Source organism: Grus americana, chromosome 1, assembly GCF_028858705.1.
Source record: "Grus americana isolate bGruAme1 chromosome 1, bGruAme1.mat, whole genome shotgun sequence".
NCBI lineage: Eukaryota > Metazoa > Chordata > Aves > Gruiformes > Gruidae > Grus > Grus americana.
In genome coordinates this window covers 88,855,349-88,877,089 of record NC_072852.1, presented here as the reverse complement: position 1 = coordinate 88,877,089, position 21,741 = coordinate 88,855,349, and the positions used below count along the sequence as shown (strand labels likewise).

General features: G+C 46.0%; 1 protein-coding gene across 3 annotated transcripts; it reads left to right on the top strand.

Annotated features, from left to right (window-relative positions):
• The first annotated feature begins 295 nt into the window (after positions 1–295).
• CTC1 (CST telomere replication complex component 1) lies at positions 296–21,634 on the top strand. Of its 3 annotated transcripts, none has more exons than XM_054834886.1 (24): positions 296–397; positions 473–621; positions 3,162–3,408; positions 4,326–4,522; positions 9,772–9,916; positions 10,316–10,615; positions 10,783–10,911; positions 11,246–11,472; positions 12,947–13,121; positions 13,200–13,400; positions 13,628–13,754; positions 13,956–14,070; positions 14,411–14,876; positions 15,149–15,238; positions 15,524–15,667; positions 15,957–16,027; positions 16,793–16,902; positions 17,206–17,371; positions 17,618–17,704; positions 17,789–17,948; positions 18,367–18,431; positions 18,694–18,856; positions 18,997–19,123; positions 20,109–21,634. In XM_054834886.1, exons 1-24 carry the CDS (start codon positions 377–379, stop codon positions 20,285–20,287), a joined length of 3,861 nt encoding a protein of 1,286 aa, XP_054690861.1. In that variant the 5' UTR covers positions 296–376; the 3' UTR covers positions 20,288–21,634. The 3 variants fall into 3 exon arrangements, with proteins under 3 accessions (XP_054690861.1, XP_054690852.1, XP_054690871.1); XM_054834877.1 differs by having other exon boundaries at positions 10,313–10,615; XM_054834896.1 differs by lacking the exons at positions 18,367–18,431; positions 18,997–19,123; positions 20,109–21,634 and having other exon boundaries at positions 10,313–10,615; positions 18,694–18,850.
• The last annotated feature ends 107 nt before the right edge of the window (positions 21,635–21,741 follow it).

Genomic DNA, 21,741 nt, shown 5'->3' with positions numbered 1-21,741 from the left:
CGCAGCCGCTTTACTCCCCGCCTGTGGAGCCCTCCAGGGTTCCCGTTTCTCGTCAGCCCTTTGCGTGAGGGACAGCCCCGCGGGCGAAAAGGCTCTCGCCGCCGTCGTGAGACTTTTTACCTCAGGGGCAGCTGCAATTCGCTCGCCCGCCAACAGAGCGCCCCGAGGCCGAGGGGCTGCGACCGCCCCCGTGCGCACCGCGCTGCTGGCGGGACGGGGGAAGCGCCGAGCGGGGGCGGCGGTGGCGATTGGCCGGAGGGGAGGGAGGGGGCGGGAGACCGGCGGGCTCGCGGCTCGGAGATGCTCCCGGCGGGCCCTGCGCGTTTCCCGCCGCCGCGTCGCCATGGCAACGCCGTGAGCCCGGCTTGGCGCCGTCATGGCGGAGCCCAGCGTGGCGGTGAGTGACCCAAGGGGGGCTCCGGGTATTCTCCACCACACGGCGCTGAAGCCCCGTTTCTCTGCTTCTCCCTAGGAGCAGCGCTGGCTGCAGGCGGCTCGGGACTTCGCCCGTCGTGCGCTCCCGGCCGGCGAAGGGCCTGGCGGGCCAGAGCCGCCGCCACTGGACGCGGTGCTGCGGTGCCTGCGGAGCGCGGGTGGCGGAGACCTGCCGCTCGGCTACAGGTGACCGCGGGGCGGAGAGGGGAGGAGAGAAAGGGAGGGGAGGCGAGGCGAGAGGTGGGGCGGAGAGGGATGAGGGGACGGAGCAGGGTGGGTTCCTTTAGGCCCGGTGCACACGCTCGTCCTTCGCGCATGCGTGGCACGTTCCAGCGGGGAAGGCCGCCTCCCCCCCGCCCCACGTTCTCCATGCAATTCGGGTTGCAGCCACGGGCCGGTGAAGCGGAGCTGGTGGGGTCTTCCTGGGACCTCAGCACGGCAGCTGTAGTAGCAGCGGTAGTAGCCGCCGCCGCCAGGCGAGCGCCGCTCGTTCATGTGCGATGCCTGCCCCGGATGCTGGGTGTGGGAGGGATGTTGACGAAGACGGGTAACCGCATGCGTTTTCTTGGCTTTGGTGCACCCCCCCGATCGCTCTTGCGGTGTGATTAAGCACCGTATCCACTAGTCTGCGGTAGGTAGAGTGTGTAACCAAAGTAGGGCACCTCGCTGAGAGCAGGCTGCTGTACTGCACGGTGTTTGCACGGCGGCTTCCCGGCTGGATCCTGTTAGTCTGCTCAAGAGGCTGTTCCTGGGCATGGTCTCCACGGCTGTGGGCCACCTGAGGTCTGCCTTTGAGTGTGTGCCCTCACAAAGGGAGAATCTGGGGTAGTGTGGTCCATATTTTAGCTGGTAAAAGGCTTTTGGGTGCTTACCATCGTGAAAAACATACAACTTGCTGAGAGAGATCCTGACTGAAAGGTTTGGCTCATCTGGATGTGTTTCTCTTGCTCCAATTTATGATGGGAGAATGTCTATTAAAACCCCTGGCACAACTGGTCTTGGGACAAAGGTCAGCTGGAATTGATTAGGGACTTGTGGCCTTTAATTTTATACTAGCAGTTTATAAATGTAGATGGTAGGTCTTTCACACCAGTTAAGCTGTATTTTTTCTTTAGACTATATTTTATGATGTTTAGATCAGAGTTTGGTTTATATTCAGGGGAATTCATAGAGAAGAGTTGAAGGTAGTTTGTATTTGTCTTGTATGAGGCCAGTGGTCTGTTTGTGAGCAGCATACTACATCCACAGCTAACCATCTGGAGCATCAGAAGAGGGTCTAGTTAGTTCTCTGTATGTGATAACCAGGATCCAGTGTACTGCTGTAGTTTTGGTTTCTCCCAAAAAGCAGTCAGCACATGTGAGGAAAACATGAGCAACACAGTGTTCTCCATGTAGATCATAGATATCAGTATTATTCCCGGTGCTGTTCTGTCTTTGTGGATGGAGCAGTTTGCTTATGTCCTTTTCAGATAATCTTTATCCTGTTCAGATTCCTGCTAAATACATAGCATACATACCTGCGTAAGTTTCTCTCTTCTGATTAATTTTTTATATAAATACTATTTTAGCTGATTCAGACCCATCACTCATCTAGTCTGGTTTCTGACTTTGAACCTTTGATACTTGACTAGTCAAGTAGAAACTCTTTAAATTCATACTCTCTGAATTTGATTATGTCCCGCTACCGAGCAAGTGGGTGTTGTGAACAGAGCTCCAGTTTCATAACCTAAAATTGTCAGCTGACCTCACTGGAGACAAGAACCAAAATCACTAGCTGGAGACCAGTTTGTATTTGCCCTTACAGTGTTGATGTTTGCATGGACAGAGGGATCTCATTAATTCTCTAGCATAGAAAGCCAGCATGTAAACAATGATGATGAATGCTGCCATGATCATATAAACACTGAAAAGACTTACAATCTACTGAGGATGCTGCCTTGTTCTCCCATATTCAGTACCGTGATCAGTCTAAGCATGATAGATGCTAAACTGCAGATGATTTCACATGTGGTTGATTTGATGTTACATCTCCTCCCCCGTCTCCCCAAAGCCAGGAGGGTAGGTGGAAAGATTCAGGGCTAGCTTAGCTGTGTTCTTATAAGTGAAGGCCCCATCTAAGATTACTGGCTTGCTGTCTCTCAGCTTTGTATTGTGTAAGGTATCCACAGGAGAGAATTTGTTCCGAGACTGTCATGATCTTCATCTAGAAGTTGTTCAGCCTTGCTTTTACTGCAGTTCAGCACTTTTTTAGCACCGGATGATGGAATTAGTCTGTATTTACTTGTGTTCATTACTGATATGTAAAGTGTGTTGAGCAGTCATTGGGGTGTTCTCACAGTCTCCCATTCAAGCTAAAAATGTCTGAACTAATAACTGTTCTCCCTCTCACCTCCCCCTACATGTACTTGAAAACATGTTCCATTTTATCAACTCTCAATTACTATTTTTTTCCCCAAGTCTTCCACGTGCCTGCTCAAGTGATCATAGTAGAAAAGGGTGTCTGTTTTCAGAGAGGATGCTCAAGCAGAACATGTTGACTGAGCTGGCAGAGATCCTTGATAAATGCCACTGAATGGGTTGATTCTTGTCATGTGGTATCATCAGACCACACCAATAGCTAAGGCTCCTCTGACTTTGCCAAGCTTTGTCCACTGCAGTGGTCGCTGTAATTCCCAAACTTTGCAGACTGAGTTTTCTCTATAGTCTTGCTTTTCTTTTCTTTCCAGTTTCATCTCCATCTCTGACCTACAGTGTCAGCAGTGCATGCCATGCTGCAGCCACCTGACCTGGAGCACTAATGAATTTAAAGAATGGACTCATCAAGGACAAGATGTTTTACCCATGCAGAGCACTTTGCCAAGGGCTTATCTGATCTTGGTTGGCTATTTAACAGATGGAAGGCAAGAGGACAAAGTGAAGTTGGTAGATGGTTGCCTATACGTGAAAGACAATACTGGGATAATTCCATGTGAGGTATGTCCTCAGACTGAGGGGTTCTGTGTTTATTCCCACTTCCGGGGCAGTGTCACAGACCACCAGGGGCTTCAGGTGGTTTGCTGAAGTCTGTAGCAAAGGAAATTACACATCTATGTAACAGGCAGGAAAACAGCAAGCTCAGATCCTGGGAAGAGGATAGAACGTGTTAAATTTGTCATTGCTAGGAGAATAAATGTTGAATGTGCTGGCCTGGAAAAAAGAGACAGCCTAATGTACGGTTCTGTGAAATTCTCAACAGTACAAGGTGGCCTGGGAGATCTGGAGGTCATAGCACTACTCTCTATTTATTGAATTCCAGCTAGTGGAGCAGAAATAACTTTCTGGAGAGTAGTACCAGGTGTTCAGTGATGCATTGATGACATACTTTCAGGAAATAATAGCTTGCGTGACAGTGGTATTGAATTAAAAGCCTTCTGAAGGTTGTAGCAAGGAGAGTCTAGATAAGAAGTAACGCTGGAGTGGTGATGAAAGAGCACTGAGGTTGTGCTTTCCAAGGAGGTGAAGACTAGGAAAAAGTTATATTGGTATGAACTTCTAACTGAAAACACAGGGGAGAAGAAAGCAGGTGGGAATTTTAGAAAAATAATCTGAAAATAACTAAGCCTTGCAGTGAATTAATTATCGCCTTGCAGTGAATTAATTATCAACTTGCTGGGAGGGTGTGACTATAACCCAGAAATGCTAGCTGTAGGGCTCAGCAAATCTGTTCCAGCTTCGCATCTGGAAGGACAGAAGTTCTCCACGAAAGATCGGAGAGTGGACAGAAAACACTGCTCTCATTGAGTAATGAAGCCCAGTAGTAGAACAAGAGTTTGTGATGTGCATACGAGGGCAAATTACTAATGAACATTGTGAGTAACTCATCTCAAGCTTTTATCTATCTTTTGTCTTAGCTCCTGCATTTTGAACTTGAGTGGCTGGAGTCACTGTTCCTCTTCCCAAGCTGGTCGTATATACCACAGACAGACCAGAGCGCAGCAGGGTACGTGGAAATCCTGGTGGATCCAGTACCAGTATATCTCCCAAAGGAAGTACCTGACAGCATTCCAGTCACCTACCCAGCATCAGCCGAGCCACTGCTTACCTCCAGGTAAACACTTAGCGTGCTCATCATAGAAGAGCACTTGGCTCAGGGAGAGCCAAAATCTGTTTCTGCCATAGGTGGAAGCATAGCGATGAGGGGTGGAAGTGGAAGTTACACAATAAAGTAACCAAGTAACCTTTCATTAATCGGCTGTTTTCCAGGACTTTCCTGGGAGTTTTTATTCTGTATTTTGACAAAATAAGACAAATTTTAATTATTTCTGGATGTATTTTGATACTACAGAAAGGACATGAAAATGAAGTGATGATTCACGGAAGCTAAAGTTCACTCTTTTGATTAGCACAACTTTTTCTTTTTTTTTTTTTCCTTTTGAACCTACAGTGAACCAAAAGTATTATTGAAAGTAATTCTAGATTCTCCTATGAATATAATATATGCCTGTTCTGGTTTTTGGCTGGGATAGAGTTAATTTTCACAAGAAGCTGGGAGGGACCACAGCCATGACAGCTGACCCAAACTAGCTAAAGGGATATTCCATACCATATGACGTCATGCTCAGTATATTAAGGAGGGAGCTGGCCATAGACGAGGAGCTGCTGCTAGGGGACAGACTGGGCATCGATCCCGGGCGGTGAGCACATTGCATTGTGTATCACCCACTTTGTATATTCTTTTATAAGTATTGTTGTTGTGACTTTCCTCTTCCTTTGCTGTCCTCTTAAACTGTCCTTGTCCCAACCCACGAGTTTTACCTTTTTTTTTTTTTCTGATTCTCCTCCCCATCACACCAGGAGTGGGGTGAGGAGTGAGCGAGTGGCTGTATGGTGCTCAACTGCTGGCTAAGGTTAAACAACGACAGTCCTTTTTGGTGCCCAGTATGGGGCCTGAAGGGTTAACAACAGATCTGACCAGACTGTGTTAAAACAAATGTTAAATGCATTTATTATATTAGTTAAATAGTTGCTGGTCACAGTGGTGTTTTGTTTGTTCACATGGTTGTGTTGTGTAAATCCTTACTTGCTGTATGTTTTCCCCACAGTGCTGTTTCTTACCTCTGGAAGGGGGATCAGGATTCTCATTTTGCTGTACTGTGTAATACCGACTTATGATAATCTCACTGGTCATGAGGTTAAGCTGATATTTGTATATGACATTGCTGTCATGCCCATACCTCAGATGATATCTCTTGGAATTTATTAATAATAGCACCCAATCTATGGGGAAGACAAGGGGCAATATTTTCTCCCGCTCTTTCACCTCCCTTTCTTCTTTAGGCTGGTTACAACAGCTTTTCAGAATGTTGAATATCCTTGGGATGTTCAAGCCAGGGTGCTCCTATTTCTATGTCTCCTGAATGTGTTTCAGGCCTTGTTTAGGGAAGACCCAGAAGAAGAACAATTTAAAATGAGGCCCTGAGCAACGACAAGCCTTTGAACAAATCAAACAGGAAATAGTTCACGCAGTAGCTCTTGGCCCAGTCTGGGCAGGACCAGATGTAAAAAACATGCTCTACACCACAGCCAGAGAGAATGGAGAGAGACCTGGAGTCTCTGGCAGAAAGCACCAGGGGAGTCTTGAGGTCAACCCCTGGGTTTTGGAGTCGGGGATGCAGAGGATCTGAGGCCCACTACACTCCAACTGAAAAAGATACTTGCAACTGATGCGTCATGGAGTAAGTGAGTCGCACTGATCACACAGTGGGCTTGAATGGGAAACTGCAGTCGCCCGGGAATTCTGGAATTGATCACGGACTGGCCAGAAGCCAAAGATTTTGGAATATCGCCAGAAGAGGAGGTGACGCATGCTGAGGAGGCCCCACTGTATAATAAACTGCTCGAAAATGAAAAGCAATATGCCCTGTTCGCTCATGGGTCCTTTTGCATTGTGGGAAAGCATCAGAGGTGGAAGCCTTCTGTATGGAGTCCTACACAATGAGTTGCAGAAGCTGCTGAAGGAGAAGGTGAATCGAGCCAGTTTGCAGAAGTGAAAGCCATCCAGCTGGCTTTAGACTTTGTTGAACAAGAAAAGTGGCCAGTGTTCAGTCTCTGTACTGATTCATGAATGGTGGCAAATGCCCTGTGGGGGTGGTTACAGCAATGGGAGCAGAGCAACTGGCAGCACAGAGGCAAACCCATCTGGGCTGCTGAATTATGGCAAGATATTGCTGCCTGGCTAGAGAAGCTGGTTGTAGATGCCCACGTACTCAAGAGTCGGGGCGCTGAGGAACATCAAAACAACCAGGAGATGGATCCGGCTGCTCAGATTGAAGTGGCTCAGGTGGATGTGGACTGGCAACATAAAAGTGATTTATTTATAGCTCACTGGGCCCGTGACACCTCAGGCCATCAAGGAAGGGATGCAACATATAGATGGGCTCATGATCAAGGGGTAGACTTGACCATGAACGCTATTGCAGAGGTTATCCACGAATGTGAAACATGCTGCAATCAAGCAAGCCAAGTGGTTAAAGCCTCTCTGGTATGGAGGACGATGGCTGAAATATAAATATGGAGAGGCCTGGCAGATTGATTATGTCACACTCCCACAAACCCGCCAAGGCAAGCGCCATGTACTTACAGTGGTGGAAGCAACCATGGGATGGCTGGAAACATATCCCATGCCACTGCCCAGAACACTATCCTGGGCCTTGAAAAGCAAGTCCTGTGGTGACATGGCACCCCAGAAAGAATCGAGTCAGACAACGGGACTCATTTCTGAAACAACCTCATAGACACCTAGGCCAAAGAGCATGGCATAGAGTGGGTGTAGCACATCCCCTGTCACGCACCAGACTCTGGGAAAATCGAATGATACAATGAGCTGCTAAAGACTACACTGAGAGCAACGGGTGGTGGGACCCTCAAACATTGGGATACACATTTAGCAAAGGCCACCTCGTTAACACAAGGGGGTCTGCCAGTCAAGCTGGCCGTGCCCAGTCAAAACTTTTATGTGCTGTAGAAGGGGATAAAGTCCCCGTAGTGCGTGTGAAGACTGTTTTAGGGAAGACAGTCTGGGTTAGCCCTGCTTCAGGCAAAGGCAAACCCATCCAGTAGGTGAGTGATGCAGAAGGATGGAGCAGTCTGATGCATACCTCAGGGGGATCTGATTTTGGGTGAGAATAGCCAATAAATGAAATTGCATGATGTTAATTGCTAAATAACCCTACCACTGTGCGTCATCACTACTACAATTGCTGTATGCCATATCAATGGGATTACAGTAAGAATCATCCAAATTAATGAAGGATGAACTTTGATGAAACCGAGCGAAGGGCAGCGATGATGGAACTAGAACTGGATTCAGCACCCAGCAACTTCCTCAAAATCAACATCTTCAGCTCACAAACTGTGGGCATGGGCTGGGCCAGATACACCAGCCACAAGCTGCGGATGCAGGATGCGACAATCCCACAGCACACGCCATCGCTCCTGCCCTGAGAGACTGTTACGACAGATGGAGCCCAAAGTCATGGATTGAATGAACTCAATGGACATTTTAGAGGGATGGCCCATAGACTAAGGGAATGATATCTCTGTGTGTACATGTGTGTGTATCTCAAAGACAGGAAAAGTGGTGGTGATTAATTGGAAAGTGTATGATCTGGGCATGACATAGATGGTATAGAATAAGGTGTGGATGATGTCCTGGTTTTTGGCTGGGACAGAGTTAATTTTCATAAGAAACTGGGAGGGGACACAGCCAGGACAGCTGACCCACACTAACCAAAGGGGCATTCCATACCATGACCTCATGGTCAGTATATAAGGGGGAAGCTGGCCTTAGAACAGGAGCTGCTGCTTGGGGACAGGCTGGACATCAGGTTCTGGGTGGTGAGCAAATTGCATTGTTTATCTCCCGCTTTGTATATTCTGTTATAAGTGTTGTTGTTTTCCTCTTCCTTTGCTGTCCCAGTAAACTGTCCTTATCCCAACCCACGAGTTTTACCTTTTTTTTTTTTCTGATTCTTCTCCTCATCCTGCTGGGGGTGGGGGAGGAGTGAGCGAGTGGCCACGTGGTGCTTGATTGCTGGCTGAGGCTAGACCACGACACCACCACCAGTCAAGTTCTTATCAGATTGCTGAGATAAAGGTGCCAGTTAAATGTCAGCTGATAAGGCTGTTATCTTTAGTGGAAATAATACTTAAAGTATGTGAAAATGTAGTCAATGCAATTGCAAATCTTACTGAAGTTGATAATTTCAGGGTTTGCTATATCATGTTTTATCTTCTTCAGCAGATAATTCTTGGTATAATTTACTAACAATAAAATGTCACTAATCAGGCTGCTTTAGTTTCTTTTTAGTTTTCTTTTGTTTTATTTTTTGTTTTTCTGCTTGTGAGAAACTTACTTTAAGCTTAAGTGTTTGATTTAGCTCAACAGCCCTTTCTAAACAAGAAAACTATCTCCATATTTCAGTGCACACTCTCAGGCTTTTAACAGAAAGCTCCTCTGCTATTCCGTGATATCTGACCAATTTTCCATGTTCCTTCTTTAAAAATGTTACCAATAAAGTGCTGGTACTAGTGTGTGTGGACATTCTGGTATTTCTTTTTAAAAAAAGTTATAAAGTTTGATTATTGTTTATATGTTTTAGAGTCAAGAATGTGTTTGTTTAGAGTAAGTGGGATGGTTATATTCAAGTCCAGTAGGAGTTGAAATGAGAATGACAAATGACAAACATTTGTTTGTTTTAAATTTTTTTTTTTTTGTTATTTCTTGAAATGAAATTTTGAAATGACAAACAGAAATGACTAAAGAAATGCCACCTCTCTCTCCTTTCATCTGCTTTCAGTTTTGCTGCTCTTTCACCTTGTGCCAAGTTTGTTTGGAAGACTCCATTGTTGCTTTCAGGCCTCTTTTGTTTATAGGCTTAGAGCTTCCACAGTGTCACATTCCATGGATCTACAAAGAGTTCTCTTTCCTGTGGAAGAATTGCTTGTGACAATTTTTTTTTTCCTTTTGACCTATAATTAGCTGCTTATTTGTGGTAAAGCTTTTTATAATGTAACTGTTGTCATGGAACATGTGAATTTGTTCAATGCAACCCTGTTGTCTTCAACTATTAAGGTTTTATTAAAATGTCAAAGGGATTTAGTATATAAAAGTTAAAGTTAAGAATTTTGTAGCCAAATACTGTTTTGAAAACATCTCTGAGAGATGGTCCATATTACCTTTTTGGATCCTTTATTACCAGAAAGTGCATGCTGCATATTTGTTTATTTTACTTTTGAGATACTTTTGAGTCGTTCTTTTCATCTCTCATTTCCTTTGCTTCCTCAATTGCCCTTTAGGATTCCCTGTAAGAAAAGATCAAAGCTCACTGTGGCAGGTGAATTGGCCAAACTCGGGCCTCTCCTTTGTATTCACCGCAAGACGTTCTTCTTTCTGTTTCTGAAGTCCTTCACCTCAGCTGTTTGGGTCCCTGTGCTGGTGCAGGTAAGTCCTTGGAATTTTGTTCACAAATTCACTATCTGTGTGTGTGCTAGTTGATTAATTCTTTGAAGCTTGCCCTAGACTTCCTGGTTTGATTTATTCTTCCTTTTACTAGTGAATCTCTTTTTTTCTTTTTTTTCCTTTTTTTTTTTTTTTAATTCCATGCAGCCTGCAATAGTCCTTGTATGTAAGAGGTCTAGTTCTATGCCCTGCAGAAATACAGCCCTCCTTCCTCATGCAGCTGCACTGTCCCTGAACATCTTGCAGATATCACCCTTTGCTAAGAGTGTGAGGCAGTTCTCTTGAAGGAAAAGTTTTTTGGGTTGGGGTTATTGGGGTCAGGAAGAATCTTTTCCAGTGCAGGAGATGCTGATGTCATTTTTGGTTTCTCTGCTCTAGCAGCCCAACCAGCTGGCATGGCATCATATCCTCCAGTTGGGTCACAGGTATACAATAACAGGCCTGAGTATGTCCAGCCTGAAGAAATCTGGACACAGGATGTTTGTCACCGGTGTTTCTTCCTGCCTTCTGCCCTACTGTGCAGAGCAAGTAAGGGAACAACCACTGGACAGTGTTTGGCAAGGAGAATCCACTCAGTCTTCTTCCCCTGAGGCTGCTGAGCAGCTCAGTGATTCCTTGCAGCTGGGAGTTGAAGAGGAGAGGCCAGGATCAACCAAAGAGTCCAAGATCATCTCATATGTGGTAAGGATTTGCAGGGTTAGCCTTCACCCACTTGTCCTCTAGGGTTTCATCTCCTGGTCTGCAAGGTCTTATTTTCATCATTAATTTATTTCCTTATTGCTCAGGCCTATGAGGCTCTTATGTTCTGTGACTCTACAATCCTGTAACTTTGTTTGCTTTCTATGTAGGGAACTGTCACCAAAATACTCAATGTCCAAGCTGGTCTTTTTTTACTGGATAACGAAGTCTGCTTGTGCCTTGCTTACCAGCAGTTGTTGAACTCTGCACGTGGACTCCGACCAGGAGCATGTGTGGAAGTAAGTTGTGAGACTTACAAAGTATAAAACGTTCAGTGGAAAAGACACAGGGACTGGGGATGGCTCATGAGTGTGTGGGTCAACAGAAAACTACAGGAACATTGGTATTATTTTAGCAAGTAACTGGAACGAAATTGGGGATCTTACTGTCTCGGCTTGGTCACAAGAATCAAAATGGTAATTATCTGATTCCTTCCTAAGCAGTGCCAGGTCCTTGGGCCCATTTGGTTTATAGACATTCCAGTAGAGTGACAAAGGATTTAGGGTGGGGTGATGGTTTTGGGGAATGGTGGCAGACTAGCCATCTCCTAAGTTATATGTCTGTGTATCTCAGCTCATCGATGTCCACCTCCTGCAGAAGCCTCTGGTATCTTTCCCATTCGTTGTACTTGGTGCTTGTTTGAGCAGCACTGTTGTGCTGAAGAGTTTTTCAAGGCTCAGCACCCCCTATCAGCCACCAGCCTCTTCAGGAAATCTCTACTTACAGCTGCTCTTCCGCTACAATCTTGGTATGCCACTCTACCTCTGGATGGTGAGCCTCCTGGAGATGTTTGAGGATAGGTGAGCACACTTCTGAAGTCAGGCTATGCGTAAATGTGCTTTGTAGGCTATGTGGGCATCTTCTAGACCAAGGATTCACAAAATTACTGTGCTTGGATACTAATAGCAACAGCAATTGCTTCTGGGGTTTACTGGCCTAAGCAAGCCATTCATCTAGATTTCACATCATGTCCAGTTGCTCATACCTTGGAGTTGCTCTTATGAGAAAATCCTGTACGTTTTTCAAGTGCATGTGCAGTAAGCCCCCTGTCTCAGAAAGCTGCAGCACTCCAGAGCATGTACTCACATACTCCTGCCTAGGAAGTTTTGTCCTGAAATATGGAAGCACTGTAGGGACATGTGCCTGCTTGGCAAATCAAGGTGGGCACTGAGGCTGGAGCTGGAAACTGCTGCTACAACCAGATCACAGATGATGTAAAGGCTCTTGTATCCTCGCTCTTCACACTTTTAGATATTCTGACTATTGCCAGTAGTGTGAGCATTCGTTTGAGAGCCTCTGTCTTAGCAGATTTTTCCACACATGCCTATCTCTGGGTCTTCCAGATGGCTTCCTGCTCTCCCTGATGGCTGCACTATTCACATGACAGCTGTGGGCCAGTTTCTGCGTTTACTTCTGGGTTCTGTTAGTGAAAATATTTGTGCTTATTCTGGAATGCTTATGGTTGATCACTGTAACTGCTACCTTGGACTTTAAAATATATATATTTCATCTCAGGCAGTCAGGTAGCAGTTTATAGAATGCTCAGTCTTCCTGTGCTTTACTAGCACTGTGGAATTTTTGCCATGCTTTCCAATAAAACAGCTTCGGTTTCCCCCCAAATGATGCTAGCTATAAGTTTCAGGTTTTATTAGCTTTTTCACTTCCTTTAAATGTGATTGCTAAGTTCTGCTACTGCTTGAAAGTTGTTCCAGTGAGTTAGTTCCTATCTCTTTTTATTTGAGTTCACTTTCTGTTATTAGGTCTTTTTTTGACTGGTAGTGTGATCACTTCCAGGCACTTAAAAGCAGTGAGCTAGACTTCTGAAAGGAACACAGCACAAGGAAAATATTGGAACAAGAGCAATCTGTGATTGTTTCTGTCTTGTGATTTTTGGATCCTGTAAAAGAAAGCCAAGTATACCTAACATGAGTAATCATATCAAGCTTAGCCAAAATGCATAGAGGTCCATTTGTGTGACTTAGAGGGAGATTACTTTTGGGTGGGTTTTTTTGTCCACTTGAGTTTTGAGATTTTGCCAGTCTGTCCATTTCTGTGTATTTTCCTGTTCCTTGTCTGCTTACCTGACATAAATCTGCATCACCCTTAAATGTTCTTTTTTTAATCACTTAATGTTCTTTTTTTACTCTCCTTAGTTATTGTCTTACATAGCACATTCACTCATAATGAGCAGAAAGAATCCCTGACTTACATGCAAAACTCACTGAGAAGTGAAGACTGCTAGTGCTTCTAACTGTCTTAATTTTTTTTCCCCAGGTTTTCTTGTTTCTTTGGGCGCTGTCGACTGTTGCTTAGATCTACACACCGAAACCCTGGAGCTGCTGAGAAGTTCCTTGTCCCCCTTATGCAAGCTGTGGTGCCAGATACTGAGGAAGCAAGAGATATTTATAATGAAATCCTAGCAAAAATACACCAGTGTCCCCTGCAGAAGGTAAATGCTCTGTCAGCTGTTTCCTGTTTGTCTGATGGGAAGAAACTCGGCTGGTTCATTCTTTCTTTTTTTTCTTAGTACTTGACCCTGAACCCTCCGTGCCAGGCCCCATCTTTGTCTACAGTTTGCCATGTGGCAGAACAGAAGAGCTGGGAAGGCTTCAGTCCATCACAGCTGCTTTCCCCCTTAGAGGCACAGCACATGGGCACTCAGGAGCTGAATCGCAGACTGGCCTGGTCCTACTGCACACTCTCAGCAGGAAGTTTCCAGCCTCGACTGGTAAGTGCCTATACTGGTAAGTTCCCTATACTGTCTTTGCCTTGAGAGTTCCTGGTTCTCCCCATGCCTTCCATGCCTGTTCCTCCTGTTAGGGAATGACACTGCTTTTCTCACCTGTGGCGTGTTGAACACAGGCTGAATTCGGGCTGCCGGTATGCACACTTTGATTGATGGCCTTCAAAGGTGTGAAGTGTTTGTTGCTCTTTGCAGCTTCCTTTCTGTTGCAGATACTACTGGGTGTGCTGAGAGTTTCATCCAGGAGCAGTTCCCTCCAGCTGCAGGACAGGAGCAGCACGCTTCCCTGCGTGATATCCCACAAGGATGGTAGTCCCTTTGCCAATACAGCTCTCATAGGTATGTCCTACTATGCTAAACTTGAGGGTGCTGGGCTTTTGCTGTTCTGCCATCCAACTCCAAAACAGGGAAGAGGAGACTTGATGTGGAGATGCTGAACTGTCACTGCCTGGCCTCGTGACTTTAAAATGAGGAAATTGAACTTACTGGTTTTATGTTCTCTTTTTATTAGCTCAGTCTCTTTCTCTGATGTGTTTCCAGGATCGCTCTTGCAGGTGGAAAACTACCAGCTTGTAGTGGAGAGATTCCTTCAGACTGATTTTCCCTCCTGGGAGCAGCTGGCAAATCTGGACCATGTGAGGGAGAAAAAAACCAGGTGAGTCCCTTTATTCAGTGCCCAAGTAAAATCATCGCGCTCCAGTTTCACAGCTATTTCAGACTATGGTAAAGCTGCTTATCAGCATGTTATTTCAGTGCCAAAGCAACTGTCCTTTGCTATTTGCAGGAAGGGAGATCTTTATCAGCAACAAACCCACCATCTCCATTTTGTTCAGAATACAGCCAGCCTGGTAGCTGCCTTCCACTTCAGCCTTTTCTGCTGCTCCTGCCAAATACCTGCAGGGCACTCACGAGAAGTGCTTTTCGCAGATACCACTTGTTTCAGACAGCCACCTGTCAGGAACAGGGGGTTTCACTGCTATCATTTGTCGTTTCAGTGTCTATGTGCAGTTCTACTTTGAGGATGTTCAGGTTCTCCATGCTGCTGAAGGACAAATCCAGAAAGGCCTTAGGAGTGGAAATGGCTCCTCTTTGAGGAAGAAGGATGACAGCAGCGTAACGTCTGAGCTGGAAACCCCAGAGGCAAAAATGCTGAAATTGGAGGATCGCAAGACAGATACTCACAGAAATGAGAGCTATGAGAAGAGCCAGAGCAGCACTAGAAGAACTAGCAACTGTGTATCTCACCTGTTCTTGGTTACCCAGAAAGAGGGGCTTATGTTACGCAATTACCAACTACCCAGAAAAGAAGACAGAGAAGGACGGGAGCTGCAGTGCAGTTTCCAAGCCACAGTGCTGTGGCTGGGCAGACCTCAGCTCTGGAGCCACCCCAGAGAAATTGAGAATCTACCGGAGCTGGAGGAGACCAGCTGTGATGGAGAAGAGAGCATGATACGGCAAGAAGTGAGGCAGGAGGCAGCTTTAGGGGGTGGTTTGATAAAGCTGGGAGCTGGCTCCTCAGAGAGCTTGTGTGATAATTAAGGATCAAGATTCCCAATCAACAAGAGAGTGATTTTTGTCTTGGTTATCCTTGATGGTGCTAACCTTACTTCTCAAGCAAGACATCCTCTGCTGGGCTTATTCTCTTCTTGCTGTATTTTTCATTTTCTACCTTTTTGCTAACATTTCTCATCACCTTTTCTCTCTCTCTCCCCTCCCCTCCCCTCCCCTGCCAGGCACTGCTGCTCTTCATGGGGAAGTCTCTACGATGGTTTCCATTTGTGCACCTGGATGGGCTGTATCGCTTCATTGTGCCCCGCTGCTCGGTAAGAGAGAGGTTGTCTTGCTGTTTCCTGTCAGACTTTTTACTGAACTGCATGTGGGAGTTGAGGAGTCAGAGGGTGACTAAGCTCTTTTCGAGGCTTGGAATTCCCATCCGTCTTGCCAAGGAATTGCTTCAGTTCTGTGTTTGGTTAAAATTCTCAGAGCTAAATTCAGTGGATTTTTTTTTTTTCTTTAAACCATAGTCCTTCAGTGACCCTTTTCTCCTATATAGCTTTCATCTCCTTCCTTTAATAGTCATCTTTCTTGCCTTATTGCTCTTCCCTCAGGACTTGGAAGTATTTGACAAGCTCTGTTTTCCACCTGTGCCAACAAAGTTCCTGAGCAGGTCATCCTGCCCCCTGTGCCTGCCTGTCCAAGATACCTGGCACTTACAGCATGGGACATGGATCTCCTGTCTGACTGAGCGCCAGGTACGCAGTGCCTTGTTGCTCTGTGGTTTCACAGGCAACTTGTAGATCTCTCCAGAACTAGATCAGAAAATTATCGATACAGAATGTCTTGTTAATGAGACCATTCTGCTCTGAGTTCCATCAGAGGCTGCTGCTGGGCTTCACGTTTCTCTGGCTCAGAATTAATCTGGGGAGGAAGCATCAGTTGCTTGACATAGCTCTAAGCATGCAGAGTGTGTCTTTACTGCTCTAGCTGGGCATAGCCATAAATCACAATCCATCTGAGTCCGTGTCTCCCCCCTACTTCTAGCTGGCAGCCAGGTTGGTGCTGACAGGCATGGACCAGAGGATTTTCTCCATTCCAGAAGTACTTAGCAACAGGTATGATGGTCTGCCCCAAATTAGATGTGACCCTGCCTTAGGGAATGGGTCGACATTCATTTTTACTGGAGACAGATTAATTATCCGCCCTAGGAATATGGTTTGGAAGTCTTCCTATCTGCAGGTAGTCCAGACTGACCCCATCCTGTTTATCAAAGCTAAAGGGACTGCAGGTGACAAGACTGCAAAATGGTGTCCAGAAAAAGTTTGAGCTACTACTGATGTGGACTAGGTCACAAAGGTGTCTGCTAAATTCCTGTCAGAAGTGCACAACAGGGAAAATAAGGCTCAATGTGTGAGGTTTTTTGTTGGTTTTTGATTGTTTTAGTGTGACTTGCTCAAACAAATACTGGGGTTAGAAGCTTTTCTGTTCCAAGCATGTTTAATCTGGGGTCATATGCATGCACAATGAAATTTTCACCAGTGCCTTGTGGTAAATTGAGTTTTTCTTTGCTTGGCTTCTTACTCTAATTAAGAAAAGCAATTAGGACTTAAGGAGAAAGGAAGGCTGTAATGCCTCTCCCTTTTTCTTCTTCACTGCTGAGCCTGAAGAAGCAGTAAGCGAGTTAAAGGGGCCTCTCGTTCCTGGGTGGGGTACACTGCAGCAAGCTGCCCTCAATCCAGTAGCTCAAAGGCAGGTTCCTCTGCAACCGGGCTCAAGCAACAGCACTCCACTTCACCCTGTCCTTTGTGGCAATCCTGAAGTCAGGCCTTCTTCCGCTCCCTTTGTCTACAGGCTGGACAGAAACCCTGGTCTGCTCTCAGTTTCACAGGTTCCCTTGTTTCTTTCTCTGGTGAGATAGTGGAGAGGACCTTGTGTGCCTCTCCCAAGAATGAGAAGCCATCTGTGACTGTCAGCCTTCAAAAGCAGAAAGGTAAGATTGTGACAGGCTGTCAGGTAACAACAGATTGATTCCTGCTTCTTTCTGTGCTCCTATATCTGAGAATAGTGGAAGTACGCCAGGATGTTGCATCCCATTGCATGTCAGGGCTGGGAAACTACGCTGCATGTGTGTTGGGGATGGGAATGAGAATACTCTGCCTGAAAAATGTGTGAGGTGGAACAGCAATAGCCTCATTGTGTTGAGAGGGGAAACACCTCTAGCAGGTCCAGCTCAGTCACAGACTATGCTACCTGTGTGTGAGCTCATGGGGTGTGTGCTTCTGTGCCTCCTCAGGGAGTCTGCTGGCCAGCGATCACAGTGTGAAGCTCAGTGTCTCAGTTGCTCCAGGCTCCCCTGTTGTGGTGGACATTTACATTGCTGCAACCTATCTGCAGCATCTCTGGGGTTTGCTACCTGGAGCCAAGATCCTCTTCCAGAACTTGGAACGCAAAATCTCCAGGTACCCCTGTCTTTAGAGCCCTGATCTAGGCCACAGCTCTGACTTACTGTCTTTGAAACCATCTCTTCATCTCTCTTCTCATGTGGACTTTCCTCATCCCTTGTCCATACCTTCATGTCTCCCAATCCCTTACTACAAGTGATTGTCCTGCCACCTTACGGATGAAGACCAGACCAGCCATGCCAAGGAAACTGAGCGGTTTGGTTTCTACAAGCTCTTTCTGACATCTGCTCTTCCATATTGCAGATTTCATAACATTTATTGCACATACATTGCCTCCAGCTGTGTGAGAATCATATCTCTGCCAGCTTCTCACCTACCTATTCCTTCCAGGTGAGTCCAGGGTCTTTTCCCACCTTACAGTGTGCCAAGAAAGGTTTCTATGTTCCAAGCTTCTCACATTCGTATTTCTTCTAGTCCTGCAGGAGAAGCCTCATCCCCCTCACTAGTGTTTCTATCCAACTTGCAACCTCACCTGCAATACCTGCCCCGGGCACGGATTTTATGCCACTTGTCCTGTGTACTGACTCTGTCCCTGCAATGGGTTTGCTCACTTTGCAGCAGCATCTTCAAAGAGGTATTCAACCTTCCACAGAGAATTGAGTTCCTATCCCGATTCCAAAACCTCTTTTTCTAGTGTCTGAAAAGGACTTGCTTATGAGAAAGGGACCAAAGTGACAACTGATTAGAAGTATGTATCTGATACCAGGCAGGCTGGCAGTTAGGACTGGGGGGGAAGTGAAGACATTGAGGAGGAGAATCCTATTTTGTTAATGCTCTGCTTTTCCCATGCTCATTGCTGCTGAGGTTCAGCACCTTGCAGCAGGTGATTTTTCTCCCCATACAAACTCTTCCCAAGACACTGATTTGAAATGCAGTGAAGTTCTTTAATGCTTTGCATGCTTAATTAGGGGAGGGTTAAAAGAAGCAGTGGTCCTTCCCCTTCTCTCTCTTATACCCACCCATACATAGCTATAGCTTTACTCTTCCTTCAGGGGAGGTGCACCCGACAGAGTCCACCATGTCCATCACACATAGGAGTGAGGCAAGCCAGTGCACGGTAAGCGCTGTAGAGATTGGGTATGGGAGGAGGTGGGTAGGAGGGAACAAATTACACCACAGAGAGGAGGGAAAAATCAAATCAAGTATGTGATGTGGACAGAGTAGCAAAGATAGAAGTTAGAGTTGTCACGTCTTCCCAGATGTGAACAAACATCCCTCTCTCTTTACTGAGATCTGTTGCCTGGGACGTGACCCTTGTGAGGGAGCTGAGCATTGTCCTGACCTCCCTCCGCATCTTAGTCTGCCTGCTCTCTCCATAGGGTGCTGGTGGAGGACGGAACGGGTGAAGCTTTGGTGCTGTGCAGGAACCAGCACGTGGCAGCAATGCTGGGCCTGAGCCTTCTTGATTGGGAAGCTCTGCAGAACTGTGTGCAGAGCAGGGGCAGAGTGTCCATTCAGCATGGGGAAGCTACTGGCACCGGGGTGAGTGGGTTATTTTGGAAGCAATTGCAGGTGCTGGGCTCAGGCCTCGGCTGGACTGGATTTCCCTTTTCTGTGGGTGTTCCAGTGGCTCCCTGCCTCCCTCTGCATGTTCACTGGCAACACACCCTTTCCTTCCTCAGTGTGTAGAGGAACCTGAGGATTTCATTGCTTGCTACCTAAGGAGCCTGTGCAGGAGTCCTCTCATCTGTCGCCCTATCCTGCTGGATTTCAGCCTAGACAGGAAGCCCTCCAGGATCCTGCAGCCTGGTAAGCAAGCACTGTTGGCTGTTGTAATATTTAGTGTGGGAAGGAAGGGAGGAACCCTCTGACCAGGCTGGGGAAGGAGAGCTGCCTTCACTGCCCACAAACCAAGATCTTTGGAGGATTTCCATGGAATTGTGAATTCTGTAGTGTAGAGCTGACATATGTCTTAGCAGAACCATGGTTACAAAAATATCAAAATAACATTGTAAAAGTCACTATGAACATGTTTTATTAGCATCCCCCTTTTGTTCTCCCATCTCTGATACTAAGATGCAGGTTTATTTCTGTGGGGTGCCTCTTACATGCAAAACTTTCTCTGTTTTAGAGCAAGGTTCCCAGTCCTTGGATGGGACGGGATTCTGGCCAGCCAGTTACTGTGCAGACCTCTCAAATCAAGTGTGTTTTGACTTTAGACAGGACAGCAGGTAGAGTCAAGACTAGGCCTGGAAATCCTGACCATGGCCACAGAGTTTAAAACGCTGAAGAGTTTTGAATTCATGAGTGCTGATATCTGAGCTCATGCTGCCACAACTGTGCAGTTGCTGTGTTAAGCGGACCTAACTCTTAGCCACTTGTGCTAACACTAGTGCTTCAGTATGAGTCCAGGTCCTGCAGGGGTTGATTTGCTAAGCTCACCAAAGGATGCTCCGCTGCAGAAACATCTTTTGACTGTCATGTAACACTGTAAGGCCAGGTAGCCAATAGTGATAGCTGATGCACTGAGCTTTTTATTTTCTGTGCGAGCAGCATATAATTCACAGTGTTTCACAGTGTAAAATATCAGTTTCCTCCAAGTTGGAGGTATGCTAGCCAAATGCCTTCATCTGCTTACATCCCAGATTCATTAATTGTGCTGTCCTTTGAGGTTTAGCAGATGTCAAGCAGCTGCTGTAAGGCCTTCCCTCCCCCAGGAACTTCAACAGCTGTCTGCTAGAACAGAGTAGGAGCTCTGTACTGAGTTGTTACAGGTTGTATCTTTCCCCTTCAGCTCCACTGCAGCTGAGAAATTTTCGTTGTGGTGAAGTGGAGTTTGTGTCGCAAGTGGGACCTCAGCCAAGCCTGCTATGCCTGAATGTGGAGGAAGTGGAACAAGACGCCTTAAGCTATCTGAACAGCGAGAGGATTAGGCAGACATCTAGTCACCGTGGAGTGGGAGCCACTGCTTAACATCTTTTCAGTGGGAGAAGAATTATGGACATACCTACTGGGATTGGGAGCTTTTTTTTAATCTCCTTTCCAGTGGGAGCACGAGCCTGTGAGCATGGGGTGAAGGGTACAATCAAGAAGCTGCTGTGATCTGTGGAATTCCTGAATGGTCATTCATTTTTTTATATACGCACACCCACACACCCCCACCCCCCCCCATCCATTGTCACCAGCAATACTGGGCTATGCTTTGGAAGAGAGTTCAGTACTTCCTACATGATAGCCATTGCTTTGGGCCTAGGGCACACAATGGGTGTATTTTATGTGGTAGTATCTACTAAATAAAGCTATTAAGATACAGTTTAAATAACACCATATCTATTTCAGTATCGAGGTTTACTTGCTATATGGGGAATGAGGCAGAATGTAGATCCTTGGTTTATGAGCCAGAGCCAGGTATTTTGCAGATCTTTCGCTGTCTTCATGCAAAACTGTACAGTTGGCACAAGGGATAGTCTTCTTAACCCAATTGAAATTATTAAAATGATGTTTTTAAAGCATTTCCTTCCTCCAACAGAGAAGGGAAGTGAATAAGCTACTGTTTGGAGACTAAATCACGCTACTAAATCACAGGATTATATGGGCATTGTTTTGCAGCTTAAGCAGCAGCCTGAACTTTATGTGGGGCTGGTACAGGAGGAAGGCAGTGAGCTGTGATACAAATTCACAACATGCTACAGGCTTGACCATCTGTTCCTGATTAGGAAGGGGATGACTGCTATGGCATATGCCACTATCCACATTGGAGATCACCATTTGAAGAGATTCCTCTCCTGTTTGCTTGCAGTGATGACCAAGTGTTCTGCACTTGCTTTTGACAAAATAACATCCAGATCCTCCACCTTGTGCTATAGGCTAGTAAATTCCATACAAAATTAACTCCCTGCCTTATTCCATGTGTAGTGCTGACAGCGTATTTGAACAGCTACTCCGTTTTGGCTTTTGTTTGGTTCAGCGTTTCCCCCCTGCCCTTCCCCCTTAGCTTGAGCTTGATACTAAACCAGGTGGTGGGTTTATTGAGCGTGTGTAAATGGTCTTCCCTCTCAAGGCCTGCTGTCCACTTCCAAGACCAAGGCATGAGTGGCACAAGACCTGACAGATGTCACCGTTCAACAAAGCTCTGAGACTCCATCCTCAAGGAGATTGCCAAAACAGTTTAAAGGAAAAGTCTACACGAGTTTTGCTGGGACAGTCTCTTTTTCTGTAGGTGTTTTCTGTGAAATGGTAAAGATTTTGTTGAAGCTTGCCCCTCACCCTCCCCAAATAAAACAAAACCAAAAAACCCCAAAATAAACTATCTCAGCCAGAGGAAAATGTTGACTGTAAGTGATGTGAGATGAAGAGATCGAAATCTGATTAAAAAGTGCAACTGAAAGTAGTCCTGTAATATGAATAACATAGTGACAGACAGTGCT

Coding starts and splice junctions, on each gene's coding strand:
- CTC1 (XM_054834877.1), top strand. CDS start 377: ATGGCGGAGCCCAGCGTGGCG. Junction 9,917..10,312: donor GGGTCCCTGTGCTGGTGCAG/GTAAGTCCTTGG, acceptor TCTCTGCTCTAG/CAGCCCAACCAGCTGGCATG. Junction 11,473..12,946: donor CTGGAGATGTTTGAGGATAG/GTGAGCACACTT, acceptor TTTTTTCCCCAG/GTTTTCTTGTTTCTTTGGGC.